This window comes from Scophthalmus maximus, chromosome 19, assembly GCF_022379125.1.
Source record: "Scophthalmus maximus strain ysfricsl-2021 chromosome 19, ASM2237912v1, whole genome shotgun sequence".
In the NCBI taxonomy this organism is placed as follows: Eukaryota; Metazoa; Chordata; class Actinopteri; order Pleuronectiformes; family Scophthalmidae; genus Scophthalmus; species Scophthalmus maximus.
In genome coordinates, this window is record NC_061533.1 from 7,883,986 (window position 1) to 7,903,869 (window position 19,884).

A 19,884-nucleotide genomic window follows, 5' to 3' on the forward strand; every position below is an offset into this window, starting at 1 on the left:
AATAATAATGACAATTCAGTTTCCCCAAACTCAAAAATCATTCTAAGAGCATACCTGCTCTCCAAGCTCAAGCCAATCAATTTATCAGTGATATGCGTAAACATCCGAGCAAATTCACTCAAGCTCCCAAGCGGACAGCATGATGATAGACAGGGAGAGGTTGAGAAACAGGAGAGTGAGAGAGAGAAGAAATGGCAACAATTGATAAATGTATAAAGAGTTGTATTAGAAGAGGGCAGTAACACTGAGTGAGGTAGAAATGAGAGTGGATTACAAAAACATCACTAAAGTGTTTATTTGGTAGAGGTATAAAGCCGCTCATGCACTATTGAAAAGGCAGACTCCTGCAGGGATATTGAAACAAATAAACACTACCAACCTCTCCACATCATGCAGATGCGATAGTACTGCAGGCACTACAATGTGAAGTGGTAGAAACAATGCACAAACAAATCCCATGCAAAGGCCTCAGGTATACAGAGGCCACCGGTGTGGAAGTGAATTTACGTCAGCAAGTCCTTAACGCACTGCTGATTTGGCTCCTCTCAAATGCACTGTGAGCCAGTCCAGGAGAGCCAAGTGCCAGAGGTCGACATACACCTGTATAATACATAAGCATACAGAGATAAAAAAGAACGTTCTGCTTATGTTACTGACTCCACTACGAGTGAGGATGTAGTTATGGATTAAATGAGAATCGTAGTTTCCGTGCCCAAAACTGAGATTAGAATTTTTTCTCACAATTCTATATAAATCAAAAATATTAAATGCATTGTCTTTTACGTAGACAGATTGTAAAATATGATCATGCCTGGTACTCATATGATATGTATTTTAGACAACAGAAAAGGTTTGACAACAGCAGTTTACAGATTGATTTAAGAAGTTTTACATAAGCAAACAAACATGTCTTGTCATGTTTAAAACATCAGTTTCACATGGTCCAAAAAATAAAAATTGCGCACTTTAGTAATAAAAACTAGAGGAAGTTGTGCAGGCGTCCGGTTGACAGTAGTTAAACGGATACGCAACAAATAAGTTGCAGCTGTTGGTGTAACTTGAAAGCTTGGTACACCGTTGCTTAGGCAGCAGAATCATTTGTCATGTACATCGTACACTGCACAGATGAAATTGTTACTTTATTGTGATTAATCCCACAGTCATTGGATTTGAGGCTGACACTAACAACAACATTTTTAATTTTTAAAAAATCGAATATATTGATATCCGACATATTATAGTTGGTGGCATCTCTCCCTCATTTCTATTGTGTGTTCTGTTTTTTCCATCCCTTGTGCTTCTCGTCTTTATTCCCCATTTCCCCCACCTGCCACATTACCTGCACACCAATGATTCATTGGTTCATCAACTACATCTAAAGCCTGCTGGATAAAAGCCCGGTTTCTTCACTCTAGGGAAGCCACGGTGTGGACATTTTCCCACCGGGTGATAAGACAAAAAAAAGATGTGACAACAGACTACCGTGTTACCGATTACATTGCACTGTCGTCTCAGTATCTGTGGAGCGCTTACTGAGATCTTTAATGTTAGATTTCCTCGCGTGCAGCCTCGCTCTTGCAGTGCACTTTAAGTTTTATGCAGTGTTTCCCATTAATTAACTTAATGTCCACTTCACATAATAACATAAGATATTTAAGAAGTGTTGTGCTGTTGCTTCATTGTGAGTAGGGCTCTGCACTGCTGTCGTTCGCTCACTCACTTTGACCCAACATTGTTGTCGTCCTTCAACACCAAATCCTCTACGACCTTGTCGGTCACCCTTCCCTTTCGTCACGTGATCAGACTCCGTTACTCTGCGATGTTTCTAACTGCAGGATCAGACTAACTGTTGCTAACAAAATGTATGTAGTTATGTAATCGTTATGTGCCTGAAAACTGTAATACCAACTACTGCAGCAACCCCACTTTTTTGCTCAAGAGTAGAGCTGCAACAGTTAATCGATTAATCGATCAGTAATCGACTACTTAATTAATTGCCAACTATTTTGATAATCAATTACTCGGTTCAAGTAGTTTTTATGGAAGAAAAAAGTCAAAATTATTTTGTTCCTCTATGACAGTAACCTAAATATCTTTGGTGTGTGGACAAAACAAATCATGATGTTGAGATTTTGGGAAACACAATCAGCATTTTATGACATTTTATGATCGTTTAATCAAGAAAATAATCTACAGATTAATCAATAATGAAAATAATTGTTAGTTCTGGTCCTACTCAAAAGTGGTTGTTGTTGGCCTCAGACTTCCGCTCCCAGAATTCCTGGTTTGCCTGCCACGCTCCAGAGGTAACTGAGGACTATAGTCCTCTCCAGTGCCCTGCCATTATTCACTCCTGGCTCCGCTGTCCATGCCCCATACATGCCCCGCTCCTCCAACCAGGATTAACTGCCACTATAACTTTATACAATAAAACACTTTTGTTTAAACTGCCTCCAAGTCTTACTTTTGAGTCCAAAGAAAACAAAACCTACACTTAACAACCGAGGCCAATATCATTTTTTTTAAGTAAAAACACAGTGCACTGGTAGCCAAATGGTTAAAGCACATGCATAACCATACGGTCCACATTTCAATTCTGGCTGGATACCTTTGCTGAAAGCCACACCCCTCTTTCTTCCCTTGTCCCCGGTTGACACTGTAAGCTGTCAAATAAAGGCAAAAATAAACTTGTCACTACTCTCTAGTGGATAAACTGTGTAATTGTATCACTGTTTCTAAATGACAAAAAAACACTTTTCTGTGCAGCAAATCCACACTATTTATTGGCTGCTATGTACCCCAGTACTGATACATCTGCTACAACATATACTGTATATCGCATAAATCTTGTTTAGAGAATAACATGGACTCTCAGCATAGTAATGCAAAATACCACAACTGTTTTTGTGATTTTGTTTTTTTCTTCAAACCAAGTACATGAAGAAGAAACAGGGCAATGATTCCTTTTTATTTTATTATTTATTTTTAATGAACCTTCTCTATCACTAGCACAATTTTAGATGAACAGTTGTTTACAAGTTCTGCCAGAGAGAGGGGTGGATGATGGCACATGGTGGAAGTGGTGGTTTGGGGTGTTGAGATAAAGACATACTTATAGAAACATCTGCACCCATAAGACCGTGAATGCCCACCCACTGTCTCCTGGCAGGCTAAAGTGTGACACGATGAGCAGTTTGGAGAAAGAATACCAGCTTTGTGTGAGAGCATATGCTTGAGGAGATTAAAAAAGAGGGCAAAAGTGAAAAGAAAGAAACAGAATTCAGTCTCCCTCGAGCCTGTTCCTGTGGTTGTGCAGTCAGTGACACCTCTGGAGGAGAGAGAGAGGGTGGGGGTAGTGTGTCAGTTGACTGTGGTGGACAAACACTGACAGAGGTACAATAAGCTCTTTGAGTTAGAACTGGGGGTGTGTGATATGCATCGTCTACGATAATATCTTAATTTTTTTTCAGTGATGTATGTGCTAACATTATTGAGTATGCCACTAACTCAAATCAAAAAACACACTACGCTAAAGTATTATAAACAGTACATGCCAGTGGCAGTACAGCGCAACAGCTGATTCGGAGCTGTGAAGAAAAATGATATCTGGAAAACTTTTATGTGGGGGAATTATCAGCAGTGTCTGAGGCATTTCTGAAACTGGTATCTGTATTGGAACATCTCTAATTGCAAAACGTGGATCATCTTCACCCACATGGAGGTAGTTTGGCTTTACGTCAACCAGCTATCGATGGTGAGGATTAGTGTTCGATATATTACCGATATTATCGGCCGATGTTTGCGTTTTCTACGTGTATCCTCCGACGGGCGGACCAGTCCCGGTGCGGTGGGAACTCCCGAGATGCTCCAGAGCGACGTGAGCCTCGTCTCCCTCTACCTGCCGGTGGAGCCAGCCGACGAGCAGAGAGAGCGCGAGGACGTGGAGGATGCGTAAAACAGCAACCACGAGTCCACGCCCGTCCGTCGGCGGCGGCCCCCTGACCGCGCCGCAGGCTTTGCACAGGGGATCCCGTTCGCGGCGGACGAGTCCCGGTGCGGTGGGAACTCCCGAGATGCTCCAGAGGGACGTGAGCCTTGTCTCCCTCTAACCAGGGAGGCGAGCCTCGGCCTTGGCCATAACTGGTGGCATCAAGCAATCAATATGTGAGAGTTTAAAAAAAAAAAAAAAACAGAACAATATAACCATATATATTAAATTTCTAAAATATGTACTGAGCAGAGAGACATTTTTGTGGGCCTCTTGTGGACACTATGTACTGGCTGTTGAAATTTCTAGCTCAAGTGCCACTGCTAAAGGTTGTCCTTGTTTTTGCTTGTTTGACTGTGAACAAACAGTTTTACTGAACAAATTAAGAAGTGTGACAGGTGTCAGGCGACACAAACAAGCCCCCCGAGCCCATAGAAATATGCATATTACAGTGAATGAGACAGATTTCTAAAAATGACCAAAGCGGTAACGCACTAGATTTTGATATTGACAAGAGTAACAGAGCAAACTGGCTTTTGAGAACACACATCCAAACGCAGGGACTAGCCACACAATTCCCTTAAGAGCACTCAGAGAGGGAGACAGATTCGATCTCTGTCAACCAGATACCATGAATCACTGTTTCAGTTCCCATGACACAAGACACTCACAAGGCACAGCACTTCAAAGTACCAAATGCAAATAAAATAGGCCATTTCCCACTTGTTTTAAAAAAAAAAATTCTGAAAACTAGGGCGTATTCATATTCTCTGTCCAAGGTTTGTAGTGTATTTGTATTTTGAACATTTGAAGACAGAGATCAGCCTCTTTAATATACTACCGTGTTCATCAGAGTTCAGATCGCCAGTTGTCTTTTTCGGCGTAATGTATGTCATTAAGTAGCTCCACTTACTCCTTACAGTACAGATGTAATTCAGCTACGACAATAACTATTCTAAAATCAAATCTTTTCACATTAAGAAACTCTCTGCAGGCGATATTCAAAATTCAGAGGATGATTTTCCCCCCAGGATGCAGAAAAACACTCACTGTGATTATGATGACTGTGGGCTGTTGCTATGGTCCCTTGTAACACAGCAGGTAAGTGACATTTTTTCTGTAGAGCAGCTGTGGACTCCCGACCAAGACCTTGAGTACAACCCCAAGGGCAGCGGAGCCCACAGTACATCCACTGGTGAAGCTTAGAAACAATGGACTCACACATAAATACAAACACACACCGGCTACACACAAGTATGTAAGCAAAAAACAGTGGGCTCATTCTGCGTTTGGTTGTGCCTTGTCGACAACAAGGTGATTGAGGTTTGTCCTACCTTATTCTGAGGCAGCGGCACAATTTGTCTGATGAGGTCGTCTGTTGTCTACTAGCGCCATCTTTAAAAGAAACAACAAAACAGGGTAGCCTGAAGTTGATGATTATCTTAGTGAGCAATATCAAAGTATATACACCAAGTCAAACATGCCAATTTGTATTGAAGGAGAGAATTAAAATATAAAAATCAATAAAAAACAAAACAAGGATGTCTGAGTAGTTTTATGTCTAGTCGTATGGCTACTGGGAAATCCTTTTACACTTCATTTTCTACAAAACTTGGGTGCACTGCAGATGTGTGGGTGGGTGAGCAAAGATAGTTATGCACAAACACAAGACATGCACAGGCGTTTTTTTTTCATGGTTGCATGAAGTGTATGTGGCACATCCTACCCCCCAGTGTGGAATAAGTGTCACCCCAAGGATGAGATGAGATGAGAGGAAAGGAGAGGGATACGTATAAAGCCTTCAAGGAATGATAGTAGGGCATCATCAGCATAATTAGGTATTCACAACCAGACAAGCCAAATCAGAGGTAATAGTGAAGACATCAATGCAGCGAGCAAAGACAATTGAGAGGGAAGAGGGATATGATGTGAGGGGAGGGAGAGGAAACCTCTGACTCCGGACTTTTACCATTAATAAAGTCAATCAATTTTGCTGCCAACTGTTGCCACACACCCCTGCGCTCACGCAGGCACTTGAAACGTGGACTCGCTCGTGTAGTAACATAGCACATGTACAGGTTTCCATTCTCTACCCTCCATCAGAGGGTGAAATGACATGATACCTCTGATCCTGTTAGAGCTTAAAAACATTTTATTAGGTCTCAGTCGTGCTTTCCGTTTCTCTCACTTTCACTGGTTATTCCATTTTTGCCTCAGCCCACACATCAGGAGTGCAAAATAGCTTGTTTTAACTACTAAAAATTAAGCAATACAGGTTTGTTACATTTGTTTACTTTCTGAGGAATCATTTTGTATTTGATTCACAAATGAATTCTTAACCCTGACAAGGTCACAGCGATCTCAACAAACCCAATTAAAAAACTAAGAAGCTAATAAAATCATGCTGCTTTACATACAGTGGATACAGCAGTAGGTGTTTATTTGTGAATTGTATGGGCCTATAAATATTAAAACAGTAAACCTAGGTAATCAACTTGTACCTTCCTATGTACATATGGACTGTAAATGGACTGTATTTATATAGCGCATTTCTAGTCATATAGACCACTCAAAGCGCTTTACAGGAAAGTCACATTCACCCATTCACACACATTCATACAGCGCTGCTATTTACCACGCATTTTTCTGTCACAATCATACTCATTCATGCACTGTCGGAAGAGACGTCAGAGGCAAGTTAGGGTTAAGTGTCTTGCCCAAGAACACAACGGCATGTGTACTGGCGGGAGGTGGGATTGAACCGCCAACCGTCGGGTTGGTGGACGAACGGCTCCAAGTCCTGAGCCACAGCCGCCCTAATATGCATTCTATACTTTTATTACATATTTATTAAATGCTGCTGTGAGCAGCCTGTCGATGTAAGATTCTTTAATGAATTAAAAGTCTTCATCAGTTAGTCCATACAGCTATCTAAGTGTTGCTTAAGGGAACGTACGTTGCCAATCAGATGTTTTTAGCAGCAACACCTTCTAAGGGAGGGACGTCAGATCTGTCCATATTTTTTGGAGAGCATGTTCCAGACGCCTATTTAAAACTGTTTGTGAAAATAGGAGATGAAGAAGCCGCTCCTGTAATTATTTTCCTCCTGTGAGGCAAATAATTTGTCTGTGTGTATTTGTCTTTAAATATGTATACACTGGATGCTGTCGTACTGCAATGTTTTTGAAAAACAATCAACTTAAAGCGGCAGCAAAACCCATTAAAGAGGAAGCTTATCTCAAGGATTTATACCCCCAGTATTTCTGCTCACAGGAAGTGAATGTATTTCTACAGATTTACGAGGACAAGGGGAAAATTAAATTAGAGCACTGTTGCTTCCCAGTCCATACACATGGCAGACAGAGAGCCCTGCAGGACAATAACTTTTATGAAATATGCCTTCACTCATTTAAGTATTGCGTGAATATAAATTTAGTCTTGTTTTAGGCATAGTTTTGATTTTTTTTCTGAATTAATGGTTTTGCAGAGTGTAATAGCAGCATTTGCGAATTCAGCTAACAGTAAGCATTCAATCCTAACTCTAGGCTGTCTTCATACATTTTGGATTTGTTCAGATAATTCTATCTGAACAGGGCTAAACATGTTCATTAACAACACTTCTGAAGATTTACTTTACAGGCTGCCTGACAGCAGTGGTTTGTCTCCAGTCGTGTCAACTGATGCAGATTTTGTGATATGGTTTCATAATGAAATGTTGCACTATCAATGACAGTCTTCCATGCACCGTGGCTATCGGTGGGATTAAATTTATACATGCCCACACGTTGGGCATGGATAAACCTGTGAAAATGCCTCTCAATGCATTTCTTCTGTTTAAAAGAAAATGTGAAACCCCCAAAAAAGTTCAACCTTTCAAATTTTTTTCTTAAAATATAATCTCTGCCAGTCTATCGGAAACTGTCACAGAAAGAGAATAGGCTCAGACATCTGATGATATGAGGAAATTGCTCAGACTATAAATAATAGTCTGATACTGGGACATTATTCTGTCCCAGTATCAGTGTTTCTTTACGTCACTATTCTAAGTTGAATGTAGTTTTATGTGGCAGAGAAATTCCAATGACATCCCATTTTAAGACATAAATTCAATTTGAAGTTTACTACATTGGAAGAAGAGGGAGGGGGACTACAAGACAGACAGATCTAAAGGAAAAGGGCAAAAACTAAGTAAAAAATTTTTTAGTTGTGACAGGAAAGTACACAAACATAACGTCGGAGGCATCGGACCTTAGATCTCTGGAATGATCTGTCTTGCTCAATAACAAGAGATCAATGATCTCTGTTACGGGCAGAGCACTGTGCCTCTGCTGTAATACTCCACGGGAAACCCTGTTCACAATACAGATAAATATTGTTTCATAGGAAGAGGAATTGCAACAGATGCCATGTACAGCACAAAGTATACACAGTGTCAGACTAAAGCTAAGTAGTACATGATTTACGCTTATATTTACAGTAGAGCAGTCACTTTTTGTGAAGAACTTATCTGATTGAAGAAAGTTATCTCTGGCAGGTTGAAAGATAATGTGTTATGGTTTATGTTCTCATGTGTGCCGGCCATGGAGCCTCTCTATATTTTGCAATCTGCTTTAGTGCTGGTTTCTGACATTTAGTCTCGATGCTTCAAAGCAGAAAAGCGTGAGTAATATTTTCTATTCAAAACATACTGTATCAATAGCAAGCAGATAACGAAAAGGTAATAAGTCCTAGCTTTTAATCAGTCATGGCAATGCAACTAAACTGACATCTCTGTGAATCTGTAGTGAAGATGAGAGTGAGTGTACAGTAAAGGTGAAGACACACGGGCCATAGATGGATGATAACAGACTGGAACATATGAAGTATACTGATAGCAGTCTGTCAGTCAACGAAGTACTAGTCTCTTCATCTTGCCACTGCTGAAGATTTCAAACCTCCACGATGGGAATCCAACATTAAAACTCTACAGTGTGGCTGTCTATTTAAAAAAACTATTAACTTGAGAAAACTCCATCTGAGCAATATTATTATAACTATTCAGGGCTTCTCCTGAATACTATGGGAATTGATAAGACTGGTTCACCAAGGCCATTACTGATACTGCTTAGCAGGACAATTCTTTATATAATGCGTTAAAGATTCCTGATCAATTTTTGTCAGTGGGAAATTGATGGGAGGCCAACACAGGTTTTTCAGCATCAACTGCAGCAACTGTGTTATCACCTCTGAGGGAGCTGTTGCAACATCGTCTAAAATAGATGTAAAAGAGAAACCTGCCAAGCAAGCCGGGGTTACACTAAGGATATTTTCTTTTTTCCCCACGTGCAATCTTGTTGTATATTTTGATCATGTGGAGGTTTAAGTAACTGCTTAGTATAATTAAATTGTTATACTTACAAAATGACTCTCCTGCAAGTTTGTCATGTGAAGTCATAATTTCATAGAAACAACTGTCTGCACGTGTATTTCCTTTGCATGGTCAATAATGCCTGCACTTTATCAAGTTTGGCCTTAAATGGATAGTTCAGTGATTTTGAAGTGGGGTTGTATGAGTTACTCATGCATAGTTAATATGTTCCCTTATGGAGATGGAGATCAGCGATGTCATTTAACGGAGTTTGGAGGAAGAAGCGAAAGTCGGAGCTCTACTGTTGCACAGGGGACCACCGAAAAACTTATTTTTCGCCACATTTTTAAATGCTTACCTGAAAAAAAATATAACCATTCAATTGTACGCTGAAGGACTTATTTTTTTCACTGCTTCAGTTGGCCGCCAGACAGATGTTTAAGTTAGCAGTTTTGTTTCAAGCGTACTTCAGCCATGTATCAATGCGCCAACTAAACACTCGCAAACTAAAGCAGTGAAAAAAATACGCCCTTCGGCGTACAATTGAATGGACACATTTTTTTTTTAAGGTTAGCATTCAAAAATGTGGCAAAAAAAGACGTTTTTCGGTGGTCCCCTCTGAATTAGTAGAGATCCGACTTTCGCTAGGTAACATACTAACTATGCATGAGTAACTCATACGACCCCACTTCAAAATCACTGAACTATCCCTTTAAGAATCTATTGCTCCCCAAAGCGTCCCCAATAAATATTAAAACCATTCTCAACCAACCAAAAGAGTCCAGACGTATGTCACATTGTCAAAATCATTATATTTGTATGTTATCGCAATGTTTTTTTTTAGCCGTGTAGCTGATACTGTTAGCTTCGTCGTTTTAGCCTGTCTTTTCTCGGTTAACTAGCCACGCGAAATTCAAAATAGACAACAGCCCGCGAATATTTTACCCACCGTAGTCAGAAATCAAGTAAACTCGACGTAGCAGTTCAATCAGCGTGTGTTCCCACCTGTTCAACTGTCTCATCATGGCACGCTGCTAGCCGCTGCTAGCCGCCGCTAGCCGCCGCTGCTGCTAGCCGCCGCCGCTGCTAGCCGCCGCCGCCGCTAGCCGCCGCTGCTAGCCGCCGCTGCGCGCGCCCCCTCGTGCTCGATAGCTACTGTGTCTAGTTATATAATCAACGACACAGCGTCTGCTTTTCTTACAAAGGAACAGAACCAGTTCCTTTAACAACACTCACCGCAGCGTGTCTACACATCCATCACAAGAGATTCTTCTCTCCAACCGAGTGAAAATATTCCAACCTGCGCACCTGAAAAATCAAAGTTTTATCCGTTTATCGCCGAACCAAAGATGGTGGCCGGAAGTGACATGGCGTTATCTTTTTTTTTCCCCCAAAATAAATTTCATGAACAAACCAAATGTGACTTCGTGAGGAGAGCTGTTCCTCTTTATTTTCCTATTAATTGAAATAAACCTTGGACATTACTCGGTTGAATAATTGTATTAGTGACTGAGGTCGTAAATACATGTAGGCTGCAACAAGCAATTATTTTCCTTTATTGATTAAACATCTGATTATTTTGTCTATTAGTAAATTAAATAGTAAGTCTACAAAATGTAAACTAATATTAAAGGACACACATTCGGATTTTCTAATGCCTAATTTGATGTCTTCAAATAACTTGTTTTGTCAAATGAACAGTAAAAATAAATCAAAAACTATTGATTATCATCAAACAAGTAAAATAATATTAGCAAAAATTTTGAAATTGAGATTTTGGAATGAGGGATGAGGCAGTTTTGCTTGGAAAATATACTGAAAACGATTGTTGACTATCAAAACAGTTTTCCAGTGTAGTCTTTCTCTGGTCCAACCCCAAAAAGACACAATTTTTGTCTGTCTGAAGCTAGATGTGAAGGTCTTGTGTTTAAGCTTATCGTAGATTCAGGTCACCCTCTCATTTGAGTTCATTAAGCCACGGCAGATAAAGTGTAGCTTGTCTAAAGGAGAGGCTAAAAGTGGAACAGGGTCAGACAGATAAGATTTCCACAGACAGTTGACTAATTTCCAGGGCAGATGCTTTATAGCCAAGACAATGCAAAACCAAACACTGAAAGTTTATTGGCCAATAGGAAATTCAATGGATTGTAACTTGACTGAGGATACAGCATGTATGTAGTGCTGTGGTGCACTGCATTACTGATCCAGTTTACACTGACGAGGAGACTAAGAGGTGCACACACTTGATTGTGCACACAGCCCCAAGTAATCATCCCAAATCTCTTTTAGCCCCATCTAATGAGGAGACACTTATCTCCAGGACACCTGGGGAAGGATTTTCTCCATTGTGGGTGCATAGAAGTATTGACCGTGGCACTAATTGAATTTGATATTCATCCAAGGTAATTTCCCTGATTAGTTCCCTTAAGATATATTAATCAGTGAAACCACCTGGGGTGAGTCCAAAAAAGTCCAAAACCATCCCTCTTTCCCAGTGTGACGTGGACAGCAACACTTGCATCACCGTGTGGCTCAATAGAAGACTAGATGAGAGACACTGCTCTTCAAAATTCTTTTGGATGAGCCAGGTGTTGCCTTCCCATGGAGCTTTTTAAGTTTCCATACAGGAAGCCACACAACATGATATCACAGACAAAACATATAAAACAACAAAACAATGTGTAAGTTCAATAAATCACATGTTAGATGAAGCTACTTTTTTTTCCATCGTAAAGTTTGCTGTTTGATTCACGTATTAAAGCCACATTAATTCATGATTATGGCCCCTTAAGGGCAGATGAAAAAGGCTAAATTCCCAACTTTCACATATTATCAGCTTGTAAAAGAGGTATGTGGAATTTGTTGGCAATCAGTTTTCTGTTTACACATCCAACATATGTGTGGCAACATTAGCATTAATTTGAAGTTGTGTCTACTTGATGAATGTAAATCGAATATTCCCTCTCCTTTTAGCTCTGTGTTGATCTCTGCTGAGCCCTTATGAAAAAGAAATCGAGCCCCTTAGTTGCCAAATTCAAACATTTGTTCACCATGTAGTTGCTAACTATGTCTGCCTGCTAATTGCTGCTTTGTGAGTACATACAGTGGTTCAGAGTTGTTGTTGTTTTGGCTCAAAACAGCTGCTGGTTGCTGCTGGAAATTCTGAATGTGCCTGTGGGCCACAAAGCCAAAATAAGAAGATGAAAGAAATCTCTAAGGATCTGAGGTAAACTGCACAGTCAGGTGATAATTGTCTGGTTTGTCCCTTAAAATCAACCCTTCCACATTAACCAGTAATTTGAGCCCTTGTTGAGATAAAAAGAAATGACTGATTCATGCAAGTTTAGGTAAATTGCATTGAATACATACTGAGACCTACAGAATATCCCATGTAAATCATCAAATATATATATATATGTATATATATACAGTATACAGTATAAAGCAATGCTGGCAGTTTCGATGAAATATGCAAACTGTTTTGCACTGGGTTGGCTTGCTTACAGCTTTGATTGGTTGAAAGGTGTAAATGTAAACTTGGAAAACGTTACTTATGACATTTGACACTCAACATTACCAAATGACTGCTATTATCTACTTCGCACAGGGAAGCTTACAGGAAATATCAATCTTAATCATATCCAATGACTTTTCTCAGAAGTCTGTTGGCAAATGATAGCAAACAAGGATTTCCTTTCTTCATAGTTGCACTCATACAGTATAAAGCAATGCTGGCAGTTTGGATGAAATATGCACACTGTTTTGCACTGGGTTGGCTTGCTTACAGCTTTGATTGGTTGAAAGGTGTAAATGTAAACTTGGAAAACGTTACTTATGACAGGGCCACTAAATTAACAGTAGAATTTGTCTTTTGATTATGGTGTAGCAAACGTATGGCCTTCTCTTTAACTAACCCGCACCTCTTTTCAACTTTATTTCCCTCATTCACTTTCTTCACTAGGCTGATGCCATTAAAATATATTTAAAGCATATATATAAATGCTTTCAATATATTTAATTGGTATCTATCACATTAGATTTGCGGATTTTTATTTGCACTAAATACACAATGTTATAAAATAATTGCTGTGCTTTCGGTCAGGCAGAATATTAAGATGATTAGGCATCCACCCACATGTTAATCCTTAAGACGGCAAACGTGTACAAACAAACTAAAGCCAGACTGATACATCATGCGCCTTTCAAAGATGCATCAGGATATCCATCAATCCATACCACTTATCCTTTGGGGATCAATGGGCCAACATACAGAGACAAACAACCATTAACAGGCACGTTCACAGTATCAGGATCACTGTGGTAACTACCTCTCACAAAATATACTTGGTGTAAACATTCCCTTGTTGTCGTTACAAGACTAACATGTGTGTGTGTGTGTGTGTGTGTGTGTGTGTGTGCGGAAATTACCTTGATAACTATTACTGGGCTCTGGATTTTTTCACCCGCAATGTACCAGTGTGATCACATCTGGTGCTGCCTGTGCAGGAGCTGTCTCCGGTACGTCAGGCATTAGAGGATGCTTCAACTGCTCACTTTGTATTCACCGAGGCACAGCTGATTTCAGGCCCGGTACACATCAGTAGACTCAGTGATCTGGTGGTCCACTGCTGCTGGATGAATACTTGCACAATTACTTTAGTGGCTGAAAAAGTACTTAACATTCTTAATGTTACTGTGTTTTGTGTGTATCCATGCATAGGTGTGAGAAACGCACACTCACGGGTGGATTGAGATTCGCATAGTCAGTCGGACACAAGCACCAACACATGATATTTTGCATCAGCCCTGTGCTATGTTTCACTATTGTTCATCCCATCACTCAGCGGCCACCATGCTTGATGAGCAATCTAGAGAATTTCTCTGCTGTCAATCTGCAACACCCAACCAATTTACCCTCGGCTATCCTCGCTCCCCTCTTCTTTCTGATCACACAGTTAGCAGCTTTTGTCATCAGACGCACAACGGCAGCCATAGGACGACGCCTGCCTTCAACGATCACACACTGCAACATTCCCTACTCCAGCCTTCTTCATGGAAACACTGGAAAAAGAGTGTGACTTTTTTTTTTGAGAGGATCACATATAAAAACACAAGCAAGCCTGCACACACACTCACAGAAACAAAACACTTTTGTCTTTCTGAGACAGGCGCTATAAATGCCAAGCTGTTACTCTGCTCTGAAATGTTGAAATATGGAGTGGCCTCAACTGGCATGGAAGTGTAAATAGAACAACTTTGTCATTTAAGAAAATGATTTAATTCCCAAATTGCAAATACTTTTATTTTTCCATGTTTGCATTCTGAGCGTCCTCCCAGTACCCACAAGTTAATTCCATTAAGGTAATTGACTTGTGCTGTTTCTATCAATAAAACAGGCAGTTTAGGATTCATTAACCAAATAATAGCATAATTAATTAACTTTGAATGGCCAGTGGTGCTGTTGTCCTTGCCAATCTTTTATTATAGAAACAGTGACTGAGCAATCACAGGCAAGACTGTCTGGTTGTTAAAAATGTCACTCAGACTCAGAAAGGAATGGATTTGATTTTACAGTTCAAATCTATCCAAACTACACAAATGTCCGCAAACTGGTAACTAGTTGTTTTTTTATGTCTTTACTCTGCAAAAAATACATCAATTTTTGTGAATCGTTTTGACATTTGACACTCAACATTACCAAATGACTGCTATTATCTACTTCGCACAGGGACGCTTACAGGAAATATCAATCTTAATCATATCCGATGATTTTTCTCAGAAGTCTGTCGGCAAATGATAGCAAACAAGGATTTCCTTTCTTCATAGTTGCACTCATACATTTCTACCCAAATGTTGTTCAGATTTCAGAAAAATTCAAGCATTAACATACTGTACAATATTGTAATAAATGGCCATAGAATGGTTCTATTTCATCCTGCCTACGTGTTATTAAATGTTTTTCAGGCAATGTAGCATAATTGAAAATGTAATAACATAATATTCAGCGCTATGAGCATAAAAGTGCCCACACAAAAATAGATGAAAGTGCAGTGTGTGCTGGTCGAGGGAATACGTGAGTGAAGAAAACAACATCTGAGACCTTTGAATCTCACCGAAAAGGCAGCACAGCAGAACATATGTGTGTTAACAGAGTCCTTACTATCTCTGTCTGCTTGCCCCAATCTTGGTTTTCAGAGGGGACTAAAAACATATTCATGTAAAAATAACTGTGAAAAGCTTTGAAACCAGGGAAGAAATTCTTGATACAAAGATTCAAACAAGGATTGAATGTTGAGACTGTCATAAGAAATAAATGCCTCTTTCTCTTTGCTATACAGGATGTTCTCCTCCTGTTAGTCACATGGTTGACTAACCACCTCACCGACCACGGAAATCTTCACTGTTAGGACTTCAAAGTAGAGGGAAGAAACTTTGCAATGTTGCCAGAAAACAGCACCCAGCCGCCTCAATTATGAAATCACGTTAGAGTTAAAGATGGTATTATGTAATGATGTGAGCAGAAACCTACTGTACAAACAGGCAGTTACAAAAACTTGACTTGGTAACTGCCTGACTTGAGAATAAAACAGGACTGGACATAAATTAATTTAATAATGTAAATTGGCACATAATTAATTTTAATGGTTGGTAGATTTTGTTTAAGGAATGGTTTGAAACATGCTCATTCACTTTCTTGCAGATAGTTAGAAGAGATGCTCAACTCTCGTGTCTGTGTGAAAATATGAAGCTCCTCCAGCAGAACCCCTTTGGCCAAGTATAAAGACCGGAAAAACAGCGAGTGACAAAATCCACCTAACAGTATTTCAATCGGGTGAGACTCATTTAGAAACAAATGAGAATAATTCAATTACACTATAATCAGATTTATCGTGAGTGAGAGGAATAGACCTTGGCGCTTAGACCCTTGCAGGAAGTAGAACACCATGGGAGCTGTCCAATGAATTAGGTGCTTCGGATACAAAGGAGACTCCACACCGGAGTCAAGACACTGGTGGTGCTTATGAGGAATGGAGCACGAAGTTGGGACGTCTCACGAAGGGCTTCTGGTTGGACGGTTTGATGGGACATGACCAGGCATCCGGAGCTGAGGTGTCCAAGGACAGTTATTCTAAAATGACATTGAGTCTAAATCGAACTTCACGCACCTGCAATTAGTCTCAGATTGCAGACAACATGTAGGACACAAATATTGTAAATAGATGTTTAAATAATTTAACTTTTTGAGTTTGATTTGTCTTATGATTATTCCCAACTGATACAGTTGTAATGGAAATGTCTGCCTGTACCACTGGACTACTGTGTCACTAATAACATGACATGACACTTTCACATCAAAACAGCATATCCTGTTCTATGTGTGTGTGTCTATGTATGTGTGTGTCTGTGTATGTGTGTGTGTGTGTGTGTGTGTGTGTGTGTGTGTGTGTGTGTGTGTGTGTGTGTATGTGTGTGTGTGTGTGTGTGTGTGTGTGTGTGTGTGTGTGTGTGTGTGACTACGTGCGTGCATGTCTGTTTGTCAAAATGAACTTTGCGACCTTTCCTGATGGCCTGGCTAAATAAAGAAACTGCCGTCTCGCTCTCTCCTCCTCATATTGGTCAACCTTGCGTCAAAGTCTCACGCAACAGCACAAGTGAGCTATTTTTTAATTGAGTGTTGAGATTTTATGGTTGTTTCACAGCTTACACGTTTACTTTTCATTTAGATGATTCAGTTTTGATGGGATTCTCATCAGAGTTCTGGCTAGACTTTGATTTTTTTCAAAACATAGCCCTCGCAGAGTTATTACAGCAATGTCTGATGCTGCCCATGATAATAGTGCGACAATATTGCCTCTAGATTTAAACACCAGGAGGCACAATGATGCATCAGAGTTTATATCCATGAAAGAATTGACGTAATTGAGTCCATGGGGAAGGCAGAAATGAGGCTCATTCCTAATTCAATGATGAAGCGATACACAAATATTTTTCACAAGCATCACACTTCCGGCTAGAGAACTGCACGCCATTATTGTGTTGTGTCTTTTGTGCATCTTTTTTGGTTTAGTTTTAGTTGAGTCTGGACTATTCTAACTCACACACAATACACTATTCTGTGTGTCTATATTTGAGAGGACTTGATCAGATTAAACTTCCACTAACCACTTACACTCACACACCAAATGGAAAAGAAAGATAATTCTCTTCCTCCGATGTGGTCAGGAAGGTTTAAGACGGATTTGGGTGTAAACTAGTGTTAATTGTGTATTTTCCTTTTACCCCTGTGCAATCGTTGCCAAGGTAACAGCTTATTGTGAGCTAAGTCAACACTAAACAACTCCACGTCCAACCCAGATCTTAACTCTTCTCTTTATCAAGTCTTTGAAGACAGTGTCCTCAGTTTCCAAAATGTTCTCATTCTCAAGGTCTAAAGCTCATTTCGGTCCTCCAAAAGATAGAAACACACACACACACACACACACACACACACACACACACACACACACACACACAGAGTACCACTCTGTTTAACTGACAACTAAAGCAATTCTAATCTTAATTGCCTGTGACCCCCCCCAAAATGACGTTTTTATCGCAGAAGTGAAAGTGCATTTGAAAAAGTATTTATACCTACGATAGGATGAAAGCCAAGCCTGTGATGTGTTTTTCATTTTTCATCCTGCCTCTTGGGTGTTTTCAACAGCCAAATTACAGAGGGAAGAAATCTGGCGTTATAACGTGGAGAAGATTGGAAAAATTGAAAATGCTCAGTGCTGGAACGCCCTCCTCTCTCTCTCTCTCACACACACACACACACACACACACAGTATTCACAATGCAGAATGATTAATCACTCGTGAATTTAGACATGAAAGTTAACGCGTGTCTCTGTGTTTTTCTATATGCCTCCCCGACCCCTTGTAAGGGAGCTTGTGTGTGTGTGTGTGTTTTTTTTGTCAAGGCTATGTGTGAATAACAAGCTAACGAGTGTGTTGTTGTGTGTCGTGTTAGCTGGACTCTTTCCATACTCTCTCCGGAGGGTCCATCGCCGTCGTCAGGCCTGCTTTATATTCCAGCTGAGGCTGGAGAATAAGGAGCTTAGGGACGGTGTGTCACACACTGTAAACACACACCTCGCAGCCCCCTATGCCTGGCTGAGATGTGTTATCTCTTCACCTCCTGGGGCAAAGACATGAATATGGAAATTAATGTAGGAGGATGCAGGGGTGGGGCACCACTTCAGCAGCGTATTCTCTTTGCATCGAAATGTGTGTTTGTGTGTGTGTGTGTGTGTGTGTGTGTGTGTGTGTCTGTCTGTGAAGGAAAAGCAGAAAAGCAGGGCAGAGGCTACAGTCTTTGCTTTGAAATCCACAAACTGCCCATCAGCATAAATCAATTACAATTCACCATAGGCTTGCTGACCTCAAATATAACAAGCTGTCACAATAAGTGGGTGTGTATGCGCACGCGTGTGTGTGTGTGTGTGTGTGGATGCATGTGTGTGTGCACTGGGAAGGTTTCATGACTTGAATACAGTATGTGACACTTGGCGCAGGATGACACTTTTAGTATGTATGCGAGTGCATATGTGATATTTGGCAACATGCGTCTTCTGGTTCCCACTCCTCATGTCTCATCGTGTCAGGAGATTTTCCAACGACGTCTTGACCTGCCATCAACTCACAATGTTCTGGACCATTTCTCGGAGTTGTGTTTTTATTCAGGGCTACTTTATAATGGGTGGAAATTCATTTAGATTGCACTTTGGTTAAGACAAACATCATTCTATTCAAACTCTCAAATTTGTGGAACAACTTACTGGTATTTCTCTACCCAGAAAATATGGGAAAAAAACCTTTTTCCCATATCCCTGAAGTTGTATTGTGGAAATATACCAAACAAGGGAATGGCTCTGGCTTTTTCACGGAGCTTTATTTCCAAACTGGAGAGGGATGAGGACAGATGGGGAATAAAAGATTGTGAATCTCACACCATGCAGTTTGGTCCAAACACAGTTGGGCAAGAGACAATACAGGCGGTTTCAGAGAAAAGTATGGTGATCAAGAGGCAGATTACTGCATTGCTCACCTTTAAGCCATAATACATACTTTTTATTTTTATTTTTCAAATAAGCAAAGCTGCATCCTCACCACAGAAAGCCGTGTTTCGGGTGGCTTGAGCAGAATCACATCTGATGTACTGAAAGCAGCTATGAATCCATGACCTCTGTGCCTATTTGTGTTAGAATTGTGTTGCTGTAGCTGTATTTTTGTTTCTGGAGAGAAAATATCCTTTTCAGATGAAGGGCAGGCAACACAAGTGCACAGAGCTCTTACTCTACAGCCAATTGGTCAAATCTGCTCTCCAAGCAGATCTGTGTGGTATGGATTGCAGCCGTAATGTCCCGCACAAAGCCTGCGCATCATCCAACTGAAACTGACTGCGGGTGCTATCGACATGTTCATGGTCAATTACTTGTTCAGGAGACGTTTGACAACTGTAGCACGGGGCGGAGAGAGACCTAAAGTGTACATCCATGAATGTGCTT

General features: G+C 40.4%; 1 protein-coding gene across 9 annotated transcripts in view; it reads right to left on the bottom strand.

The window, feature by feature from the left end:
- The window catches only part of gpat2 (glycerol-3-phosphate acyltransferase 2, mitochondrial), an 83,606-nt gene extending 72,904 nt beyond the window's left edge, over nucleotides 1-10,702 (bottom strand). For 3 of the 9 annotated variants that reach the window (XM_035640936.2, XM_035640931.2, XM_035640927.2), the window contains exons 1-3: nucleotides 10,572-10,702; nucleotides 5,323-5,383; nucleotides 5,039-5,189 (exon numbers count right to left, since the gene is read on the bottom strand). In XM_035640936.2, coding sequence (XP_035496829.1) covers nucleotides 5,039-5,177 — 139 coding nt within the window. In that variant the 5' untranslated portion in view covers nucleotides 5,178-5,189; nucleotides 5,323-5,383; nucleotides 10,572-10,702. Of the gene's footprint in view, nucleotides 1-5,038; nucleotides 5,190-5,322; nucleotides 5,384-10,284; nucleotides 10,505-10,571 lie in introns of those variants that run through there. The other 6 variants (XM_035640930.2, XM_035640928.2, XM_035640932.2 and 3 more) reach the window with 6 other exon arrangements.
- Between the last annotated feature and the right edge of the window lie 9,182 nt (nucleotides 10,703-19,884).